General features: G+C 41.2%; 1 protein-coding gene across 1 annotated transcript; it reads right to left on the minus strand.

Moving 5' to 3' along the window:
* Positions 1-2,412: 2,412 nt before the first annotated feature.
* TMEM47 (transmembrane protein 47) lies at positions 2,413-21,875 on the minus strand. Its single transcript, XM_030282477.4, has 3 exons — positions 21,360-21,875; positions 8,325-8,465; positions 2,413-2,597 (listed from the first exon to the last, which is right to left on the minus strand). The coding sequence occupies exons 1-3, from the start codon at positions 21,583-21,585 to the stop codon at positions 2,419-2,421; spliced, it is 546 nt and encodes a 181-aa protein (XP_030138337.1). The 5' UTR covers positions 21,586-21,875; the 3' UTR covers positions 2,413-2,418.
* Between the last annotated feature and the right edge of the window lie 323 nt (positions 21,876-22,198).

The raw sequence follows: 22,198 nt of genomic DNA on the forward strand, positions 1-22,198 counted from the left end.
CATTAACAGCCAGTGACTTGCAGAGCACACACCATTCATTTGCATCTGCCTTAGGCCTGGCAGCTGCTTTCACTCAAACACTACATAAAGAAAAACAATTTGATAAATTAGTGGCTACGATGTGGGTTCAGCATTGTAGCACAGACAAAGTGCCACAATGCCAGCCCCAAAACACCATCTCAGAAAGGTACAGACATCTTCTCACAGTGGGCTTCTCTGCACTAATCTAATTCCCATGCCAAACTACAATGTTCTCCATGCTGCTAAGTAAAAGCAGAACTACACAGCTGTTCAGAAAGATACTGAGTGAACTATATACTGAATACCTGCCTTAAGTCAGGAAATAAAGCAGAGTTACAAATGCTCTCTTGGTGCCTGTGAAATAACTGGATCCAAGTTTTCCTCCCATCCTTTTTGCTCTCCAGGCATTGCCATGCAGTCCCTTCCATGTCAAGCTGTCATTTAGCTCCATCTAATCTAATTAATCACTGCTAGTTCTGCAAGTTCTATTCTGCCACAGTAGTAAAGACTGAACTCCAGAGCACGCCAGAGTTTTATAAACCATCTCCACAAGTCAGCAATACTTGCACAGTGACCTGCTGAAGGCAGCCCTGTGCTCATTGCAGACCCTCAGCACCCTGGAGATGGTGGCCCAGCAGAAACACAAGAGATGACATCTTAACACCCAGTTATTCAGGAGCCTTCTCTGTGGAACCAGCAAACCATTTGTGTAGAGGTGGATGTGCAATCCCAGCATATCTGCTTGTGCTGAGGTCCACATAGAATATATTCTAAATTTCTCCATTAAAAAAAATAGTTATTTCTAAAGATTAAAATTGTATAAAAATATGCTTATAATTAATTGAAAATATCCAAATAAGCAAATTGTAAACAAAAATAAAAGTGATGCGGATTAAATTCATGTGAAGGTTCTCCCTATTTTATCTTGGGTTTCATTTCATGAGTACAGGCTCTGGATGTTTTAAGTGGGAAACATTCTAAGCAAGGAGTAATCAGATGTACATAATCACAAAAAGTCCATTAGAAACTCAGTTTTTAAAAACATGAGATTACCTCCTGAGGTGTTAATGTTTTAATATGGACATGATGGGGTCTCAGCTGTATTCTTGATGATCAGGGACACACACAACCTAACCAGATTTTTAAAAAATGGCAGTTTTTTATTTTGCAACACCCTTGGAAAAGAATTTTTAGCAAGTATAAATGGAATAGCAAGAAGTTATTTTTGTCCAGTTCTACCTTAACTTGATGTGAATTTTTAAGCATTTCCCATAACACAGAGTCTGTACAAGGGCATATACAGAAAACAAACCATTGTGTGTTTATTTTGTAACACCAGTCAAAATTGAGGGTACCAATCCAAGACTTTCAAGAATGTGTACAAAGTTAGTATTTTAACCACTGCATCACAGCTCATATTACAATTTTAGGATGAATAATTTCTCTCCCTCTGCATATATATTTGCATTATATATATTCATTTATACTAACAAATACCTTTCAAAAATATAACTGAACTTGCTCCATATGCATTCTTTCCATGACAATGTTTGCAAGTTAAATGGTTACTCGGGACAACTGCAATTCATTCACACATTTTAGATGCCTCAGGGACAGAACAGGTCTTTTTCTATTCCCCTTTATCTTCACCCCTCCAGCAAAACACTGAGAGCTGAGACAACTTCCAACTACACAGTCAGAAGCACATGTCTCTGGGTTTGGACTTCCTTCAACAATCTGCTACAGCTGGCATGGCGATGTGGATTACTAATTCACAAAATCCTGTGTGGGTTGGTGGCTTGTTTGGGTTTTTCTTTTTTTTTTTTTTTTAATTATTCTACCAGCAGACTGTTGAATGCAGATATTAGACAAGTCATTAACCAGTTACATTCACTGCCCTCAACACAGTCCCTTGCAACTAATTCCTTAAGAGCGCTTTTGAGCAAGTAACAAGGAACCAAGTCAGCCTATTGTACAAGATGCCATTGCCTGCTTATCAGACATCTGAATCCTCTATGATACAGGGAAACTTCTAATGGAGCCCATACCAGCTGCTCCCCTGAAGGCAATAGCAGATGCTGGCACTGCATTCTCATTCCAACTAGTTTTCTCACAATGATCGCTGTCTCGTAGATCCTTTTGCTTGTTGTCAGGAAAAATGAAGTTTATGTATCAGCAGCTTGCAGCATCTGCCTATGTAAGATCAGCAATCCTAGTGTTTGCAGTTCTTCTAAATGGTTGTAAAAGCTGGTTACAGTGTTCACACCCAAAAGGCAAAGGCTATTTTATCAACAGAGTAGACTGTTTGGTGCTCCACAAGTGTTCTAAAAAAACTGTGAGCTAGAAAAGATGGGGTAATCCTTTTTTTTTTTTTTTTTTTTTTTTCATTAAATGATTCTAGTAATAGTCTTCATAGTTCTTAGGGTTCAGGCAATAAAGAATGGCACCCCCAAATGAAAATATAGTTGCACCCCATGCCAGGCCATAGCCCCAGTTGAATTCATGGTATATTTTCAAGCTGACTGTTTCGATGAACTTGATTGGGTAAAGGACTAAGCTGCAGACCTGGAGAACAACTGAAAGAGAGAAAAAATACAAATGTCAGAAAAAGCTTTATTTTGTTTCCCTAGAACAAAGAAAATATCAAATAACTGAAATTCACATTCAAAATGCTTTTGGTGATTTTTAGCTTGTAAGTGCTGCTCTTTTTAAATCACCTTCATTTCATTCACAGAGAACAGAGCATCTTTTTCATACCCCCTTGCTGATGAACAAATATTATTGCTGTGATGTGATGACGACCCTTCAAATGTCTCCAAAATAAACAGTTAGTGTTTCCCAAATTATTTTCTGTCTCTCTTTTATATTTTAGTTTGCAGTCATTACTCCTTCCATAACAGCAAAACTTGTTCTATTGCCATTATAAATAAGTCAAAACGAGAAGCGAGAATACATATTAAAAAATGTTGCTGAGAATCAAATAATTTACTTAGCCTAGAAATAATTCATTGTCATAGGTGATGTATTCTTGTGCTCAGTAGAGACTCAGTGAATCACATATTTCATATTCATTACTGTGTTCTGTAAGCAGAATTAATGACATTCTCACACAGAATACCAAGGAATCTATAAAATTTGATCAGTCACTAAACTTCAAACTGGCAAACTATTATGAATTTAGGGGGTGGGTCAGAAAAACTGTGTGATGAAAGAAGATAATAAAATAGATCAAATCCAAGACATTAAAAAGCTTCAAAATCATTACTTCCTATAGCACTGTCTCTGAGATCCACAGACACGCATTGGCCATTTCACTCCCACACACTCTGTCCAACTGGCCCCTTTCATTAGCCCTGGAGACAAATGCTCACCTGTCCTAAGGACATGACTGGTATGGGGAAATTATATCCCATGTTCATCAGAACCTCAGTGATAAAACTCTTATGTAAGACACTCACTGGAATTTCAGCTCATCCACCTTAGCCTACAGAGTAAGTCTTTGGACCTTTACTTGAGACTGACAATCTGAATAATGTTTGCACAGTGGATTTTCTGATGCGGGTATCAAAATCCACGGGACTTTTTTTTTAATTCTAGAGTTATTGAAGTGTTACTTAATGTTATTCCATTTGAATATAATTTTTTGTCTGTCAGCTCACAAAATACTGTGCAACATTTGAGAAACTCTGGCAGGGTACACAGGGAAAAGCACCAACTCCTATGAAAAGATTATGCATTCCAGCTCTGTATAATGAGACCATCTTTATATCCAAAAGCACCTCAACATATGCTCAGCTTTCAGAAACCTCTTTAAGACTATTCAAGGTCAAAAAGAATTTCTGAAAAACTATGGAAATATCTGAGTTTTGCTTTAGTGCCTTCCTGCATTGGGGATGCAGCATCTCTGCTGAGTCAGTGCAGAAACTGCTCCATGTGTGTCTGTGTCAAGTGCAAACCAAGGAAGTCTTCACCTTCCCCACTGTAACACATGAAGTATGCTTCATTTCAATCTACAGATTGGACTTGTCAAAACACAACCAAAAAAAAGTGATTCTCTTGGAAGAGGAACATGTTGCTAAAGCAGCAACACACACAAGAGGGTTTTTTGACATTTCCATAGTGAGGGTTCCAGCTTTTCCTACTATTGATCCAGATATACTATTGTAGAACTCAGTGCTGGCAGCAAGCGGCTGGTGGGAGCAGCCACCCTACACAGCACTGTCATCACTTTGCACTGATTTTACCTTCTGTCATTGTTTTTCCCTATAGAGCAGGAAGGGAGCTGTGTAAGCTAGAGGCAGCAGTCAGCAAAGTTATGAGAAATGACCAGCATGACCCCAAAAGACGTTGAAAGCAATGCCTGCAACTACTGATCTGCTTCTAATGAATTTAAAGGAACTCCATGCTATGCTGACCTGCTTAAGGGAAGTGTGTGCTCCCTTTCTTCAGAAGTGCAAGTCTTTTCATGTAGAAAAAACAGGCTGCAAAGGAAATCTTAAAAAATCTGCTACTCAAATGCTGTTCAGAAAAGACTAATCATCTCAAACTTGATTGTTCACTTCAAATGTAGACATGTTTATATGAAGCACTATGATGCCTGCAGGATGGGAACAGGAATAATAGTTTTATTCCATTCACGTGAAATATAAGCAATTATACATACTCATCATATTAAACACGCAGAAATTGTAAGAAATGCTTTAAAAGTAGGAAAATATAATTTCAGTAATCTTTTTTTTCTTTGTACAAATGTTTGACTATAAGTTTTGATGTCAAAAAAAAAATCTTTCTAATTTATCTGTAATTATGAAAATGCTGGTACTGGCTAGTAAGTTCTGCACTTCTGTTCTCTACCACCTGCTCATTTCAGATGAGTAAAGCACTTCATTAATAAGTACTGGATGTTTCAAAGATTACCTGAAAATATAGCTTCAACAATGATAGAAAAAAAAAATCATCTTTGCAGTGCCAAGCAAGCTGACAGTAATGAGAGTGGACACTAATCTCAGAGATTCAGGATGGACATCAACAAAGAAAAAAGTACCATAAGGAGGGTAGTATGGGCCCAGGACAACATGCTTGGAAAGGCTGAGACATCTTCATACTTGCATTTCTTCAAAACTGGACTAGACAAAGCTGACACTGTTAGTGACCATCCTGCCTCAACAAGGAGATTGAAGCACATAACCTACAGAATATTCTCCCCAAGAGTATTTATTTGATATTATGAATCTCTTTGCTGCCCTGTAGCAACCTGCACTACATTCTACTGAAGTCAGTCCTACTTTTTCAGACCATTCCATCAACTTCACAAAATCAAATTCTGGCGTTCAATGTTTCTGCAATTTTTCCTACTTCCACTGTAAAATTTGACAAGTAAACTTCATTCTATCTTCCACATCATTATGAAAATAGGCAATAACACAGAACTGAGGATGCAATCCAGCTGGATTGTGCTCGCTCTATCAGAATTAAGAGATACTTCCTTAAGCATTCTCCAGTTATTATCTGCCACCATTTTATATTACTCTTACCTCTAATATTTGGCCCTATCTAGCATGTAAAAGCACCTTGTGAAATGCATTAAAAGCTCACTAATATCAACAGGTTATTCTTCCAAACATGGTCACAATTGTTAAAACAGCACCAAAAGGCAAGCAGCTTTAATTTTTCTTTTGTTCCTTCTATGGACTGTCAGTAAGCACACTTCCTCTTTCTGCCCCTAAATTAGACTTGGTTAGCACTTAGTTAAACAGTAAGTGCATCATGAAACTCCTGAACTGACGAGTTTGTGAGCCTGCATGTTGAGGGCCAGTTTGGTTCATGAGCTCTAAGACACCCCAGCAGGTCCATGAGCTGGACACCTCCACCAGACCAAAGAGCCATACGAGCCAAGGTGGCTTCATGCAAGATTTCCTGCAACTGCCTCCCTGTCTGCTCCACATTTTTCCATGACCTGAGGAATTCCTCTACCTCTCAACATTAAAATACATACTGCCAGCTCAATGAAAACACATTCACATATTTTCATTACTTGCTGGCTTATTCTCAGCATCTAGGTTGAATTTTGGTTTTTTTGGTCCTTTTCTTTCTCGTCTCTTCCAGTCCTAGTCAGTCAATCTTCTCCCTCACCTACAGAGTTGCTAACTGAAACCTGAAGCTGAGGGGAAAAAAAAAATCAAAACTTGAAGGAAAAAAATAGCCTGGAGACAACTGTTTAGACTCTTATAAAGCACCTGGAAATAACTTTTCCATTTTGTCCTTTCTTCCACACAGAGTTTTCTACCCAACACCCACACATCATTAAATGTCTCTGGGCAATTCATACTGTGCCATTTTTCCAGAGGCAGCTGATAGACTCCCAGCCAGAGTTACAACAGAATATTTGGTCTTGCCAGCACATTCACAGGTCAGGCTGGTGTTTATCCTGACAGATTTGTGAAATCCACAGATGAAAGCTTGAATCCACAGAAAGCTGCATAAGGCACAAACTGCTACAATTTTAACTTTCCCCTTCAGTGGGGGATTCTTTCCATAATTCTTTCAAGATATGCCATCCATATTCATCTCTACAAATTGCTGACATCAAAGATAAAATCTGTAGGGAAGAAATGTCTTTTAACAATGTAAGTGTCAAATCCTGAAAGGATTCTCCCCAGATTTGTTAGATAATGAAGAAGAATGGGGCAGGTTGTCTTGGCCTCATCATCTCTCCTCTCATATGCTTCAGGTTATGGCTGTTCAAAAGGCACATGCACACACACAGAGGCAAAGGGAAGATGTAAACACCATCATAAGCTAAAGAACCAATTTAATTTCCTTTAGATTCAAATAAGCATTAAACCCCTTCACCATCAACCTTTTGTAGTAAAGACTAGAAGCAATTTTATGCAGAGGAGAGCACATGAAGACAAACAGTAGGATTTGAGGAAATCTCTTCTTGTGGAAAGCCATTTATTTTTTCAGTACAAACTTAACTACTAAATAAGCGACACAGCAAGACAGGCATGGATGGCTGAATAATTATCAAGTTACTACAAGATGTTATGAGAAATGAAGCCAAAAGCCAAACAAGAAACCACTACAAAAATAAAATAACCCCATTTCCTTCAAAGTTAACTGCCCAGCATACCTTATAAAGCTCAGAATTAACACTAAACTTTACAACAATGGCATCAGTACCTTTATTCATTTAACCAAGCAACCAATGAGACGCAGAACAAAACCAGACGATTTCCTCTCAGGAAATCTGATCCTAGGTTGCTTTAATTTCCTAAAAGCAAATGAAATGCAATCTAGGAATATGTCTTGAGCACATAAAAGTGCATCTTGAAGTGCTTGATTCCATCAAGGCAATGTTATCAGCAGGGGGCAGCAGGAGCCTTCCCGGAGTTCTGCTTCATCCCAAACTCCCTCCAATTCCACACTCTCATCCTCTCATATCCTCCTAAGTGGCTTTTTTAAATATATTCCAAAGGTTCTGTCATCCTCTTCATTATGGGCTATCAGAAGGGGCTTAAGCTGCTGGCTCCAATGCAGATGTGAGTGACAGGATGAAGGCAAACCACGGCTGGTGGGTCTCAGGAGAATCTGAAACATCCATGCTGACGAAGCCCCAAAGCACCAGAATATATAAAACAAGATGATTTGATATTATAATTGTACCTCACTGGACCAGTCTTACAGACAATTCAGATTCTTAGGTCTCCCTTAAGGTTTTGTGATAGTTTATATAAACTGTTCCATTTTTGTGTTTTTAAACCAAACAGGGACTATGCTGTGACAGCTTGTTAAATTAATAACCAAGCAAGATGACACAACAAAATTAATTCCTTATGGCACAGGGGCATATATAAACACCTTGAAAGATAATCCTATTTATTTTCACATGTAGAGCTTCCAGGGCTCACCTTTGGGTATTAATTTCCCTGTTTTAAAATTGCAAAAGAGAGAACATTAAAATAAAAATGGCCTTGCATGAAGAATAAAAATGGGGACATCAAGAAACATAAAGTCACAGATTAAAAATTGTATTTTGAGATTTTTTTCCTCTGTAGTTTCCCCTGCTGCATGCACTTCATAAAACAATAAATATAATGCAAATAAATAATTGTTTATGAACTAGTAATAGCGCAACTGCAAAAATGATTAATGCTGTGCAGAACTTACAGCCTGAGAAACCTCACTGGAATTAAGACAGAAGTAACCAAACACCTCTGAATTAGTATGCAGAACGAGGCATGTCTCCCTCCATGAAAGTTCAGCTGCTCCCAGGAAATCTTTTTAATGATGCCAGAGCTTACCTGCAGCAAAGAGCATGACAGCAACTGGTCTGTAGAACCGCCTCCGAGATCCCACGCAGATGGAGATCAGCCCAACCAGGAAAGCTATGAGAATAATGGCAGCACCACCCAGCAGCAGAGCCAGAGTAGCTATCTGCCAGTCTAAAGGAAAAAAAACAAAACAAAGAGGGGGAAAAAAAAATAAAACACTTTCAGTAAAACAAGCCCACAGGCCTGACAGAAACAAAAGAATATGAGGAACACAGTGGCTGCATCAAGGCTCGAGTAAATAAAGAGCTGTGTCTTAAATTTCTTTTTCCCCTAATTAGTGAATCACCTTCATAAAACAGATGTAACTCAGAAGCAAAGTGCCACAACCTCCCACGCTTACTCAAGCCTTAGTTGGCTTCGCTGGGATTTTGTCTCAAGCAAAACTGAGTCATTTGGTCCCCTGGTTTTTATCCAATTTACAGTGAGAAATTGAGGCTGGCTCAGGATTAGCTGCCCCTCAGTCTGCTGTAACTTTCTCACAAAAGAGAGTGAAACTCAAACTTCTGCTTGAGCTGATCAGGATGACACATCAAGGGAAATGCACAGAGCCTCATCATACACACCTGTCCCTTGGGAAGTGCCAAGGCCACACAGCAGGAGAAACAAAACTGAGGAGATGCTCAACGGTTTAAAAAAAAATTATATATATATTTTTTCAACACTAAAAGATAGCTGGAAGTCAAGAATTTCTAAAGGCAGTAACAACCATTAGCCTCAGACCCAGTCCATTTTAAAATGTCATTTATCCTCAAGCGTCAGTTTTTCTTCCCCCAAAAGCAACCTCTGCACTTGGCCCAGGGTATTTTCTCGTTAGTCTCATATATAATGGATGCAGTTATAAACAACATTTTTGCAGTTTTAAATCACATAAATCAGAATCCATTTGTAAGCTGATAGCCATGATGCATGTATACAACATCCAAAATCTAACTTAAGAGCTTCTGTGGGACTTTGGAAAGGCACAGGCTTTGGGTTGTCTCTTTTCCCAAAATAATATTTAAGACCTTTCCTCTTTCCAGCAGCAGGCATCAAGAAAAAGAATCAGATCACTGTTTACTGCTTATCACTACTATTTACTAGTTCAAGGAAGATGATATAAATTCAGCTCATGGGAAAAGGACCTATGTATCCTATGCATCTCACTACTTTGAAAATACTACCAGTCACGTGAAACTCAGAATAAAATGTCCAAGTTCAGAAAGTAAGATTATTATTTCCAAATTCAATTTAGATACCTTAAGGTTACTAAAACAACAATAACAACAGTGAACATCTTCCTTTGGGAATGAGTAAAAAGCACTGTTTTAAATAAACAACGGATGCAGTTTCAAGAGGATTATAATCTGCTGAAGACACAGACAGTGCAGCTGTGGAGTTTGGGAATGGAATGCTGGCAGCTGTTATCACCAAAAAGCCTTCACATATTACATGAAAAAGGATGAAGGAGATTAAAAGAAGAAAGTGGCTAGAAGAGCTATAAAAGGATTGCTTGAAAAGAAAGTGATTTTAAAGGTGTGTTTGTGCAAGTACACACATTTATTTTATTTCAGAAATCCAGGTATGTTTTTTACTAATAATTTAATTACAAAGTACTCAACCTTCCAAGATATTTTACTCCTTGTTTTCTTACTGGACTAAACCCCAAAGCTTGGAACAACCTTTCATTCTATCATCAGCATGCAATCTCTAATGCCAGTTTGCTGTGTGTCCCACTGCTACACTACATTATTGGGATGGGAATATGATTTTAGTACTGGACAGAGATGTTTCAGCAAGTGGTTTTTAATATTGACATGAGCCTTCAGAAACACCAAGTGGTTAGTGTACTGATGATTTAGAAAGGATTTTTCCAATATCATTGTATGTAATGTAATCTGTGCATTACAGATATAAAATCCAGAAATAAATAAACAGAATAGACCATTTTGGAACAATATGAAAGGAATCCTTGCAGTAGAAAACTACACAGATACAAAAAACAGCCACATAAATCCATTAAAAGTTAAAAGGCACATAAAATTGATGAAATAAATCAAAGGGCCAGACAGGAAAACTCAGAAACTAAGATTTTTCGAAAGTCACCACAAATAATTAAATATTTAATGTTATCTTAGCACTGATCAGGTGCCAAACTCTAATGCAAAGGGAATATGTACAACACTGGAATAGCAGCTAAATGGAAAAAAAGTTTAAGCATCCTATTGCTTTCCAAAACCACACTGGAAAAATCACTAAACCACTGATAATAAATTAGGCAAAGATGATACAAGTTTGGGGTTAGAATACAGTTTAACTTCCAGGACAAATATACAGATTTTAGAAAGGTTAAAAAATAAACAAAATACCTTACTATAGCACTGATGTAGGAGGTAAAAGGACAAATGAGTGTTGGGAGACACCTACACTCCCAACTAAAAAAGAACGGCCTTGGATAAACAAAATTAATTTATTGAGTAAGACAACCTACTCAGTGATGCTGACAGCAGGACAAAACCAGGGCTCTTACTGCTCCTCACTACCCACTGGGGAGCAGGTTCTGAATGCTGTGCTCTGGGCCACATCTGGAATTGCCCATTTATTTCAGTCCCTTTCACAGGAGCACACAATGCTACCAGCCTTTGCCTTGAGCTGCAGGGACTTTGGCTGAAGAACACCATGAAGGTCAGACATCAGTGCTCACAGAATACAGGACTAAACTTTCCTATAGTGGCTACCATAGTAACTACATGTTTAAATCTCCTTGTCATCTTGGAAAAATGTTAACTTTCAATTCTGAAAGCCATTTGATCTGGTGACAAAATAAAGCTTATGGTGGACTAAGAAAGCAAAATCTTCTGCATGGGTCTTCTACTTAACAGCAATTTTTTTTTTTTTAACTTTTAATCCAGGCCATTGGACTTTACACAAAATAAAAGAAAGGTCCAAAGAAAATAGAACCACTACCTCTGAAGGCAGAGTACCCTGTAAATCAGACAGCTACAATATAAACACACACAGCAAACAGAGTTTTTCTGCAATAAAGATCTGTAGTGTTTCTCAGGCTACTCAAGAGTGATTTACAGGACACAGCACCAGAATGGGATCAGGAGATTGTTTTGTTACACAGTGCAACTGGTACACAGAACATAAACATCATAAACCTACTTCAGAGCATCCAAAATATGCTTGTACCTCTTCTAGGCATGCACCAATCTTGCAAATAAGTTACTAATAAGAACAGTAAGTTCAGGAGCATCAGCAGTTCAGTGAGACTGCTTATTCTCAGAGAGATAGAAATATTCAAAAACACAAGTAAAATGGGGCCATAGAGATGATAATTACTAGTTTTCTGAATTCAGAACACAATTGTTACAGTTGAAGAGCACCTATCAGTCTTTTTCGCTTTACACCACTACAGTTTTTTAAACTACACATCCATGATCTAAGAAAAATATTAGGAACTAGTAAAAAAACTCACAGAAATGCTAATAAACATTTAGATTTTAAAAAGCACTGTGACCTAATGTCATGACCAAGTAAGATTCCCTTTATTGGCTTAGATAACTAGATTTGTTCAGTGTTCCACCATTTTAGCAATTCATTAAGAACTACACTAATAGTTCCACCTATCCCATCCAAACTAGAATTAAGACATTTTTGACAGTTGTTAAGAAACTCGAGAGATTTCTTAAGAAAAGTCTCACTTAATGTATCCTATTTTTAGGTCTGAAAATCCCCAGGAAGCATCCCAATGTCTATAACCACGAGAAAGATATACTGCAGTTCTGACAGTGATTACAGTGTTTGCATATTTTTAACTATAACAATCTGCCCATTAGTTTGGGGATGTGGGCTTCAGTATTTGGAAATATATATAAATATGAAGTTAGGCACTTAAGACATATTTTCAATACCTATTTGGTGAAAAATGTATTAAAATTACCATCTTCAGTTAAAAACAAAACAAAACAAAAAAGCTACCAAACCATGATGATACTGTTTCTCTTCAGTTAGGTCCTCATACAACACGTCAGTGCCTTTCTTGGGGTCAGCTTGGTCTCCTTGCTATTTGAAAATTCTGCTGGTTTCTTAGTGACCCAGAGGCAGAGTGCCAACTGCACATTGACATTTCTAACTCTCCTCCCTTCTTTCCCCAAAAGAAATGACCCAAGGCTTTAAGCTGTAATTTTTAATTAAGAGCAGCGCTATATCCTCAATTTCTTGGACAAAATAATACTTCACTACTAGGAAAAAATCAGGGAAAGCAATAAAAGAAGAAGAAATCACATCAAAGTCCTGAAACGTGTATTTTAATAACTAAGTCCTTTTTTTAATACAAGAAAGACTAATACAAGAAAGGCTAGTATAGATGTCATGTTTTTAGTAAGGTACCCCAAAATTAAATATTTTTTCCAACATGGTATTCTACCAAGTAAAAGAAGTAAAAGAAGTAAAAGAAGTAAAAGAAGAAGTAAAAGAAGTAAAAGAAGTAAAAGAAGTAAAAGAAGTAAAAGAAGTAAAAGAAGTAAAAGAAGTGGTGGGCATAGAAACATATTTTGGAATATGTGAAGCATTTCTGTATAGGGCTCTTCCAGAGAGTGCATGTGAACTGAATTAATTTCTTAAGAAACCATCAAATATTCCTTTCTTCCATACAACGGCTCTTCAACAAGTCTTCTCATAAAGGCTTAAGTACCAAAATGCATGCAGCTGTTACATGATGAAGGCAATGCCTGACCTTCTAAAAATCTTGGTAAGAAACAAAACCACAACACTCAAGTAAGTTGTTCTGAGTCATTGCAATGCTTCTATTTATCAAGTACTTGCCCTCAGACAATAAATACCCTAAGAAATTGCAATATAGCATTTAAAATCAATAATGATTTGGAAAGACTGCGTGAAGCAGAGAAACTTGAGGCACTCACACATAAGAAATTAAATGTAACCCACTGAGTATCATAAAAATCAACTTAAATAAATAGGATAGCTAGAGATAATTGCTTCATATTCAAACCTAGATATCAAATAGCCAACAAATGTTTAAGAAGTGTAGTGTATATATAAAAACATAAAGGCAAACTCTAGTTCCTAAAGGTGCTTTGGTTGCATGATTAATGAGATTTTTTCTTTTTTCAGCAGGATCATGAGCACAGGCAAAGCAAGGCAAAGGTCCACTGAATTCTGTGGAAAAGCTGAGGAACAGCAAAGGCCATTAAGTTCTCACATCAAATTACTCCACAGAGGTCTCCTCTGGAGCCTCAACCTGAGGCAAAATGATAGTTTTCAAAGAGCTGCTCAGAAGAATTCTGCCCTGGGTGATGGGGATTGTTGGCTAAGGCTGGGAAGCCCAGTGCCTGCGAGTTCCTGGGTCCACACTCCTCTGCCCCTGTACAGCCAGCCTGCAAGTGCAGCCCTTTGGGATCCCACAATGGACATTTCTGCACACTGCAGGCACAAGTGCTTCCACAAACCTCCATAAATTGCTCTAACCACAGCTTTTCACAGTGGACCCTTGTACAAAAATGACAACAAATAAGTATGTTCTGCTCATTGATTAGTACACTATGTTTACTAGCGCTTGCTGCTGCACAGACATTTTCTGGCTTTCATTTTTTTTTTTAATTTTATGAATTGAGAATAAGATTTTTCTGAAGTAGGAAAATTACTTGTGCAAGTGGCTACTCTCAAGTCACTCAGACACTTGAAAAGCATTACCAGAGCTACAGGAACCATCCAGCTCTGGCTGAAAGCATAATTTCCTTAAGAGAGAACTCACTTTACACCAAGGCTTTCTTTTAAAAGCCATAAATTTAAACAAATAAGATAGCTACATTAAGTCACAGATATGTTAAAAAGAAGGACATGAAATTTTCCCTAAGAAATCTGTCTTCATCCACACACAGCAGCACGTGGGACAAAGCCCTGGATAACCCAAGTGCTGCACAACACCTGTGGGACTAACAGGAAGACTTTCCCATAGCTCCAATTCACCAGGACACTGACAACAGCCAAAGAGAAATTTAAGCATTTTATGTTGGGGGCCAAAATCCCTAAGTGCCTTCTAAGGATAATTCAGACGCTCCACGTAAGGCATCAGTCATTTTGCATTTACTGTACAAGAGGCTTGTAGGATGATTTAGAGCTTCTGATGCTGAGTGGAAAGTCACTTAGAATCAGTCAAAAAAAAAGCGAACAAGCAGAGAGACATAAAAACAGCTTTCCTGTGTCTTACAGAGGTGCAGCATGCTAATGGAGAACGAGGGCAGCCGACCAGTGAAGGAGGAAAGGCAGATAACTCCTCAGCTGCCATACACCAGGGGCTAGAGAGCTTCTCAAAGCTGCAAGGCCTTTGCTTCCTAGATCTGGCTCCAGACTCCAACCTCCGCTCCCTTTTCCCAGTGGGATTTCTTGATTACTAGGGTAGGCTGTAACTGCCCTCCTCCATCTGCTAGACCCAAGGCACAAAAAGATTTAGGTGGAAGGAAATCCAGGTCTGAGCCTTGCTCCAGGGAGCCTCTTATTTAACTGGTCCCTTCTGTTGCTGTTGATGCACCTTTCTTCCCCTGGTGCTCAGGAATGCTGACCATTACTGGATGGTGGCCCAGACTCAGGGCTCTCTCACCTTTGAGGGAAAAAGGCTTAGCAGCCCCCTACAGAGCTGCAACCTCTCACCTGGGCTCCTCCTATGGCCTTCCTCTTCTCCAAGAGCAAGGTACCTGAGATGAGAGAGGAAGAGGCTGACTGTTCTAGGCAAGATAACAGCCCACTGGCAGGGTGCTCCAGGCAGACAGTGCTCTCCCACTATTCTCCTCAGCCTGGGAAGTCTGGGGGAATAACTAGGCAGCCACTATGCAGACTGCTCACCTCGCCATGGAAAGCAGTGCCCCTCACCTTCCACCCAAAGATGCCATTGGGAGTGCAGGGGACAATTTGGTTATATCTGTAAAAATATGGTAAGCAACTCTACCGCTGTGTGAAAGAGACAGCAAGATAACAAAAGGGTCTAAATGCCTGGGGGGAGTGCAGATGCATGAGCAACTTGAAATGCAACAGCTGCTTGCTCATCTGCCCACGGACACACACCTCTCCTGAAGAATAAAGCTTGTATTCCTTACTTAAATGAAATATACACACTTTGCAGAGGTGTGGGTTGGCGTGAGGTATGTTGTATGTCTGCTCTGTGGCCCGCCTTTATTTCTAAAATCACCAAGTCCTTTAAACACATCACAACTTCAAATTAAAAATTAAATAGATCTTTATTTTACCATTTATAAACAACACACATTGTGCACTGTTTTTGCCAACAGAGGACTTCAAGACAAGCGCAGCATTACAGAAAATCATGTAATCTATAATTCATTCACAGAATAGTACAGCATGTACTCAGGCATTTCCTCTATTGGATACACAGCATTCTTCTGAGATTAGCTTGCTACTATGTAATTTTAATTATTGGACATTCATTCATTCAATAAAAATAATAAAACAACCTCAAACAACAGCACATACCCACAACTTTGAGAACTTCACAAAAACCTGGAACTCTTAGAACTCTGCCATTAGGAAAGAAGTGTGGGAGATGTGTTATACAAGCTTTTCACGGCAAGCTCACTATTTCTGACCTCTTCTATAAAAGCTACTACTTTTTAGCAATCCTAAATACTATGCTTTGCATTGGAACTGGAATGTAACTATTTTCTACAGTTATCAATGCTCTTCCAGAAAACTGGCAATCTTCTGAAACTTTCAAAACACATTCCATTCTTCCTTGAGAAAAACAAGTAGCATTTAAAAGAGTTTGAGGTGTACTTCCCATCAGAACAATGACGTTAAGGGGAACAAGTGAAACACATCAAGCAATACAGTTGGTTGGACTTTTACCACTCCTCCCATTACCCTGAATCTTATGTGGTCATCTTGGGCCACAAATCAGTAGCAGAGGCAAGGCCACTCTCTACGCAATTCTAAATATAAAAATCTCATCAAATATTAAAACTTCTTGCACTATCCCTAACTCCAGGGACATAATATTTAATAAACAAAACTTAAAGCAACAGGATACATTACTGATTTTAAAACTGCAATGAACAACAGCAGTAGCAATAACCCACTATAGCTACAAGTCTTTATTTTTTTTTTTTTAAAGAGTATTATCACTGATAAGGTGTGTGGTGCTCTTGCCCTGATCAGATGAACTCACACAAACATCACAGATATGCTCTAACCCTGTCTCACTGCTTGGAGAAGGGCAGCCTCCAACATACTAAAAGGTCCAGACTGCTGAACAGGATCTGTTGCTCCCATGGCCTTGGGAAATCTGAGGCCAAAATAACTGGTCCATCTGTAAGACAAGGAGCATTCCTTAAAATATTCTATCAGGGGCCGCTGTGAGGGGTAGTTAAGCAAATTCAAGGCATTCTGCACAGTTTGAAGAAGCCAGATAGACATCAGGCTTAACAGTGTTATCAGTCATCACAGAATCACAAGAATAATTTAGGCTGGGAAGGGCATCTGGAAGTCACCTAGTTCAGCTCCCCACGGAAAGTAGAGCCAACCTTCAAGTCAGACTCAACTTCAAAAGTAGATCAGCCTGCTCAGAGTCTTAGACACTGAGTGTGAAGTAGTATGGCTTTTGATTTGATATCCATCTTCAGATACAGTGCTGGGGATGATTATTAGAGTTAATACACAAAATGACAGACTACAATATTCAAAACCAGAAGGAATGTTTTATTAATTCTGCTGTGTGAGCCACTTTTTTCAGGTAAGTAAAATCACTTTCATTCTTCTGTTATTTTATAGAAAACTACCAGCCTTGCTGAGCTTTTCACAAATACATGTCAAGATCAAATCTGAGCAAGATCCAGATCTTCTAATGAGGAAGCTGCTTCTGAGCTAGCAATTTCCCCTTGGAACAGCTCCTTAGATTCTGAACAAGGAGATACCATCCAAGACTATTCTGGCATGTCAATTCAGATATCTGCATCCAATGTGTAATTAAGGTAAAGTCCCCTGAAGTGCTACTGAATGAACAGCCTCTGAGGGTGTTTTTATCTTAAGAACAAATTAGAACAAAATTACAAGCATAATACTAGACTCTGGTTGTTTTCAGCACTATGCTATAGGCTAAGCTTACCTTCATTGTTTGCTCATCATAAAGTTTAATACACATTCAGAGACTCTGTTGCATGTATTTCCTGGAGATGTTTTGTTTTTCAAGTATTCATGGGCAGTTCTAAAAGAGCATAATATTCTTGAAGAAAACTGAATGTTACATAAAGAAATCCACAGGTTGTAAAGTAACAAAGCCATAAAACCCCACGTTCACCAAAATGAATAGTTAATCAAAACCATTCAAATGTATTTTTATATATGCTGTTTTCACAGTAAATTGAAAGGCTGCAAAGGAACCATTGTTTTCTATGAATAGCATATACGCATATTTAAGTCAAAATAGACAATGTTCACCTGCAGGTCAGAGTCTATGGAGACCTTTATTTCTTTTACATTACTTTTGTGTATCTTTGATTTAAAGAGCCATAGTTGCTGCAGTGTATCGCACAAATTCAAATTTACTGTTATTAATCTGCAGGAAGAAGACAAGTACCTGTGCAGGTATAGATACACCAGGCAGTTTTACACAGGTTGCATTTTCTGTGGCAGGAATAAATATTCATATATAACTCTTGATAAATCTGTAAATGAACCATCACAAACTAGATACAATGCATTCCAAATAAGGTCTAAAAAAATTTGTTTAAAGACACACAATTTTAAAATACAGTTGGTCTAAAGTCAACTTGTACATTAGCCAAGGTAAGCTTTGATCACAGAAAATAGCTATATGCCAATGCAGGTGGTGAAATTTCAGAGCTTTACAATTGTATTTCTGAATTTCAAGTTTTCATAATGAAGCTTTCCACACTGGCAACTTTGTTATTCATCTCCTGAAGTTCCTGCTACTGGAAGATTTACACTGATACTAAAGACTCCAAAAAAAAAAAAAAAAAAAAAAAAAAAGAAATGCAAATTAAGATATTTTATAATTTTCATATGTCAAAAAATTAATTTGACTCACTAGTTCACATACTTGAATCATAATTATTGTGAAGTACTTACACAAGTTCAAAAGTAGTATGTGAGAAAACAGTACTTGCAAGTTACAAAAAAGCCATTGGAACAGTGAAAGAACGAATGTGAACACATGCTCCAAGCACTAGCAGTGCTCCAGGAAAAATGAGATTATTCCCTGCTACAACAGCCAATGCAACCATGCTCTCTGCATTTCCTTCTGCTCTCCACTACCAAGTTGCCCTTCTGACAGCAGTCAGGGGTCCTACATCTAATTACAACAGAAGTTTTTAATTAAACCTCGAATATGCTTTAACAGCTTCTAGTATGAGCTTGCCCTTGATGGTGCCACTTGAGGTGCTCTCCTTCAAGGGATGATGAAGTAAATCTCTTAAAACCATGGGTGAAGATGCCTTTTTTCCTCTGTGTGCTGCTGCTTCTCACAGCTAGCTGCAAAGCTGCCTGCACCGGTATCAAGTTAGAAGAGCTTTCCCTGTGGGAGCTCTCCACTATCTGCAAAATGCTGCTTGCTAGATTCACAATGTAGGCGGAAAGTGCACTTAAAATATTAATGCCAACACACAAAATAGTCTCATATATGAGCCCAATCCAACGTGGCGAACTTAGTGGCAGCCCTCCTATTGCCTTTGATGGCAATTGTACCACACCAGCAGAAGGCAAGAGGAAAACAGTGCAGTTTCTCATATTTCAGGTCTGGTCAGAATGCAGTGCTCTGTGCTGAACATGAGGAAAGTGAAGGGTTTATCCCAGTCACCTCAAGTAAAACAATCATACACTTCTTCCACAGTAGCTTGTGAAACTTGGCTCTACTAGACTGGAAAGTATTTGAGGAAAATGGGTAACGTGCATTCAAAGAACTTGAATAAAACTGGATAGGCAGGAATTTGTGCACATGATAGAAGGTACCAGCAGAGGACAGATCAGATTTTCAACACACAGCATCCAATGAAAAATACATCTCATTCCTATCCATCTTCACCCATTCATCTTTGACATCCTCACAGACAGACAGGTGACCAATAGAGGAACAAGAGAGATTAGTGTCCTTTTATGCTGTTCCATAAGCTGTCCTGCTTCTCTCCCGTCCCACTTTTGTGTGCATGTGTGTGTACACACGCATGCGTGACGGGGAGATGGGTGGAGGGGGGAGCCCAGTAAAGTGTGTGGAGCTGGGGGGAATTGGAAGCAGGTTCTCATTCAAGCCATCTGAAAAGTCTTTCTGTAATCCAGGGGATACTATTTCAGGAGACAGGGAGAAGGGGCAAAGGATTCACGTTGCTAAGGAGACATGCAGAAGCTGACATTCCTACATAAATTTCCATTTATACCAGGGAAGGAAAAGAAAGCACACCAAACTTTGTGCAGATGCCCTGGTAACTGACTGACACAGGCATTTCTTTACAATTCATTTTATGTCACTTAAAACAAAATCCCAAACATTTAAACCCTCAAATATTACTGTACATGACAGAAAAAACAAAACAAGCACAACAGCAAAGGAACCTGTGTAATTCCGACTCAAACTGAGAACAGTTATTTCCCAAAACCTATAGAAGGGTTTCAGAGAATAGGGGAAAACAAAACACAACAAGAATATAGTCAGTCAGCTTTCCCTCCCAAATCACACATCTTGTCCCTCCCTGCACGATTTACCCAACCAAAGAGCACAGCAATCCAAACAGAATATTTAGGAACGCAAGTGTGTGTGTGTAGACAGGAATGGGGATGAAAATTATGTGGGGGGAGGCTGGCTACATTTGTCAGTGTTTCAGCTGGGGCTCCAGAAGTTGCTATCCGGCATAAAGTAAATAAAACCACCCATGAAAACCAAAACAATTATCGCACTACAAAAGAATTTACTGAAAAATATTCAACAGGCAGCTTGTTTTTATCATTCACAACCCGTTTTTGAAGTACTCGAAGGAATAGTGAAATGACGTTTAAAAAAAAAAACAATCTATGATCAAAGACCTAAAAAGGTGAAGAACGAATGAGCATCACGAAATCACAATGGGGAGTGTGGCATGAAGGCAAAGGAGCGTGAAAGACGATGGGGAGATCAGTACGTGCTGGAGAAAGCCACACACACGCACACCCGGCGTGATGGAGAGAGTCCAAGCCCAGGCGTCCCCACTCTGGACAATGTAGCAACCAGTTCTGGTTTAGGAAGCCCCAACTTTCCAGAACCAGAGACTTCTCAGATGAGGGCGGAGGGGAAGTATAAGACACTCGATCCCAAACAGTTTCTCACTGTATAGGGAAGCCGCCACACGGAAAAAAAATAACCAAAACTAACTCAAACTCAGGACCTTTCATGACAACATCACGGAACATACGGAACCAGTCACTATACGTGACTCGCTTCGCTCCCTGAAGCCTCACACCTCCCGCACCCTCCGAGCACGATCCGAGCACGGGCGCTCGGCGCTGCCCCTCCCGCATCCGCCGCTCGCCGGGAGCGCCGCCGCCTCCGCCCCAGCCCGACCGCCGGCGAGATGCGGGTCGGGGAGGCTGGGGGAGGACGGGGAGAAGGAGGAGGGAGAAGAGGCTCGGGAAGGGAAGGGAAGGGGCGCGGAGGGTGGGCGGATAAAGGTGCAAGGGACTGTTCGCGGGGGTAGCGGCGGCCGGCGCTGGGAGCCGGGCGGGGACCAGGGGCGGCAGCGGGCGAGGCGGGGAACCGGCGGGGGGAGCGGGGATGGACCCGGGCACTGCTCCCGTCCGGGGGGACTGGCCCCAGGAAGGACTGGCAGAAGAAGACAAGGGTGAAGGAGAGGCAGCTCAAAGGATGCTGGTGGGTCAGCCAGGGCACGGCGAGGGGAAGGAATTCTCAACGCCCGGGGTGCGGCCAAGGGAGCGGGAGGCGGACGAGGAGGGGGAAAGCAGCGAGGGCTGGCGGCGGAGGGGAGCGGGGCAGCGGGGGCAGCCAAATCTCACCGCTGTGCAGCGTCGACTCGCAGAGCCAGCTGTCCAAGTTGCCGGGCTTGCGGCAGGACTCCCAAAGGGACAGGTAGTACTGGTGGTCCGCCGTCACCCAAGCGGGGCTCAGCACAGCTCCCAGGTCCAGGCACAGCGCCAGAAAGATGCACACCAGCCCCACCAGCTTCAGCGGGGTCAGCACCGAGACGCGCACCTCCTCCATGCCGCTGCCGGCCGAAGCCATGGGGCCCGGGGGAGACGAGCAGGAGGACGCGCTGCCGCCGGCCCCGAGGGGAAGGGGAGCGAGAGCCCAGCTCCGCGCAGAAGGGGCGGGCGGAGGGAGAAGCAGCGAGACCAGCGCTGTCTAACGGCGGCGAGAGGCGTTCGCAGGCGGCGGCAGCGCCGCTCCCTCCCGCCCTCCTCCGCCGCGCTCCCTCCCCGCTCTATCAGGTGCAGCAGCTCCGCCGGCCCTCCGGCCCGGCCCGGCCCGGCCCGGCCCGGCGCGCTCCGCCCCGTGCCCGCCCCTGCCGGGGGAGGCCGGGCCGTGCTCCGCGGAGAAGGGGCGGGGGCGCGGCCGCTGCCGGCCCAGCTCCGCCCCGCCGGGGGCGACTTCGGGGAACTTTCGGCGGCCGCAGGCGGCGCCCGGAGCTGCTTGCATCGATTCCCGCTGCCCCCGAGCGGCCTCCCCGGCGCTCCTGGAGCCTTCAGCCGCGCTGGGAGCGGGAGAGACCCCGGCTGAGCCCCGCGGCCCGGCTGAGCCCCGCGGCCCCGGCTCAGCCCCGCGGCCCCGGCTCAGCCCGACGGCCCCGGCTCAGCCCCGCGGCCCCGGCTCGGCCCCGCGGCCCCGGCTCAGCCCG

Source organism: Taeniopygia guttata, chromosome 1 (assembly GCF_048771995.1).
Source record: "Taeniopygia guttata chromosome 1, bTaeGut7.mat, whole genome shotgun sequence".
Classification (NCBI taxonomy): Eukaryota; Metazoa; Chordata; class Aves; order Passeriformes; family Estrildidae; genus Taeniopygia; species Taeniopygia guttata.

What these genes read in the sequence shown, in the direction of transcription:
- TMEM47 (XM_030282477.4), bottom strand. Translation starts at nt 21,585, where the DNA reads ATGGCTTCGGCCGGCAGCGGCATGGAGGAGGTGCGCGTCTCGGTGCTG. An exon ending in CGAGTCGACGCTGCACAGCG is followed by an intron (nt 8,466 to 21,359) that starts GTGAGATTTGGC and finishes TTTTTCCTTTAG; the next exon opens with ACTGGCAGATAGCTACTCTG. An exon ending in TGTCATGCTCTTTGCTGCAG is followed by an intron (nt 2,598 to 8,324) that starts GTAAGCTCTGGC and finishes TCTCTCTTTCAG; the next exon opens with TTGTTCTCCAGGTCTGCAGC.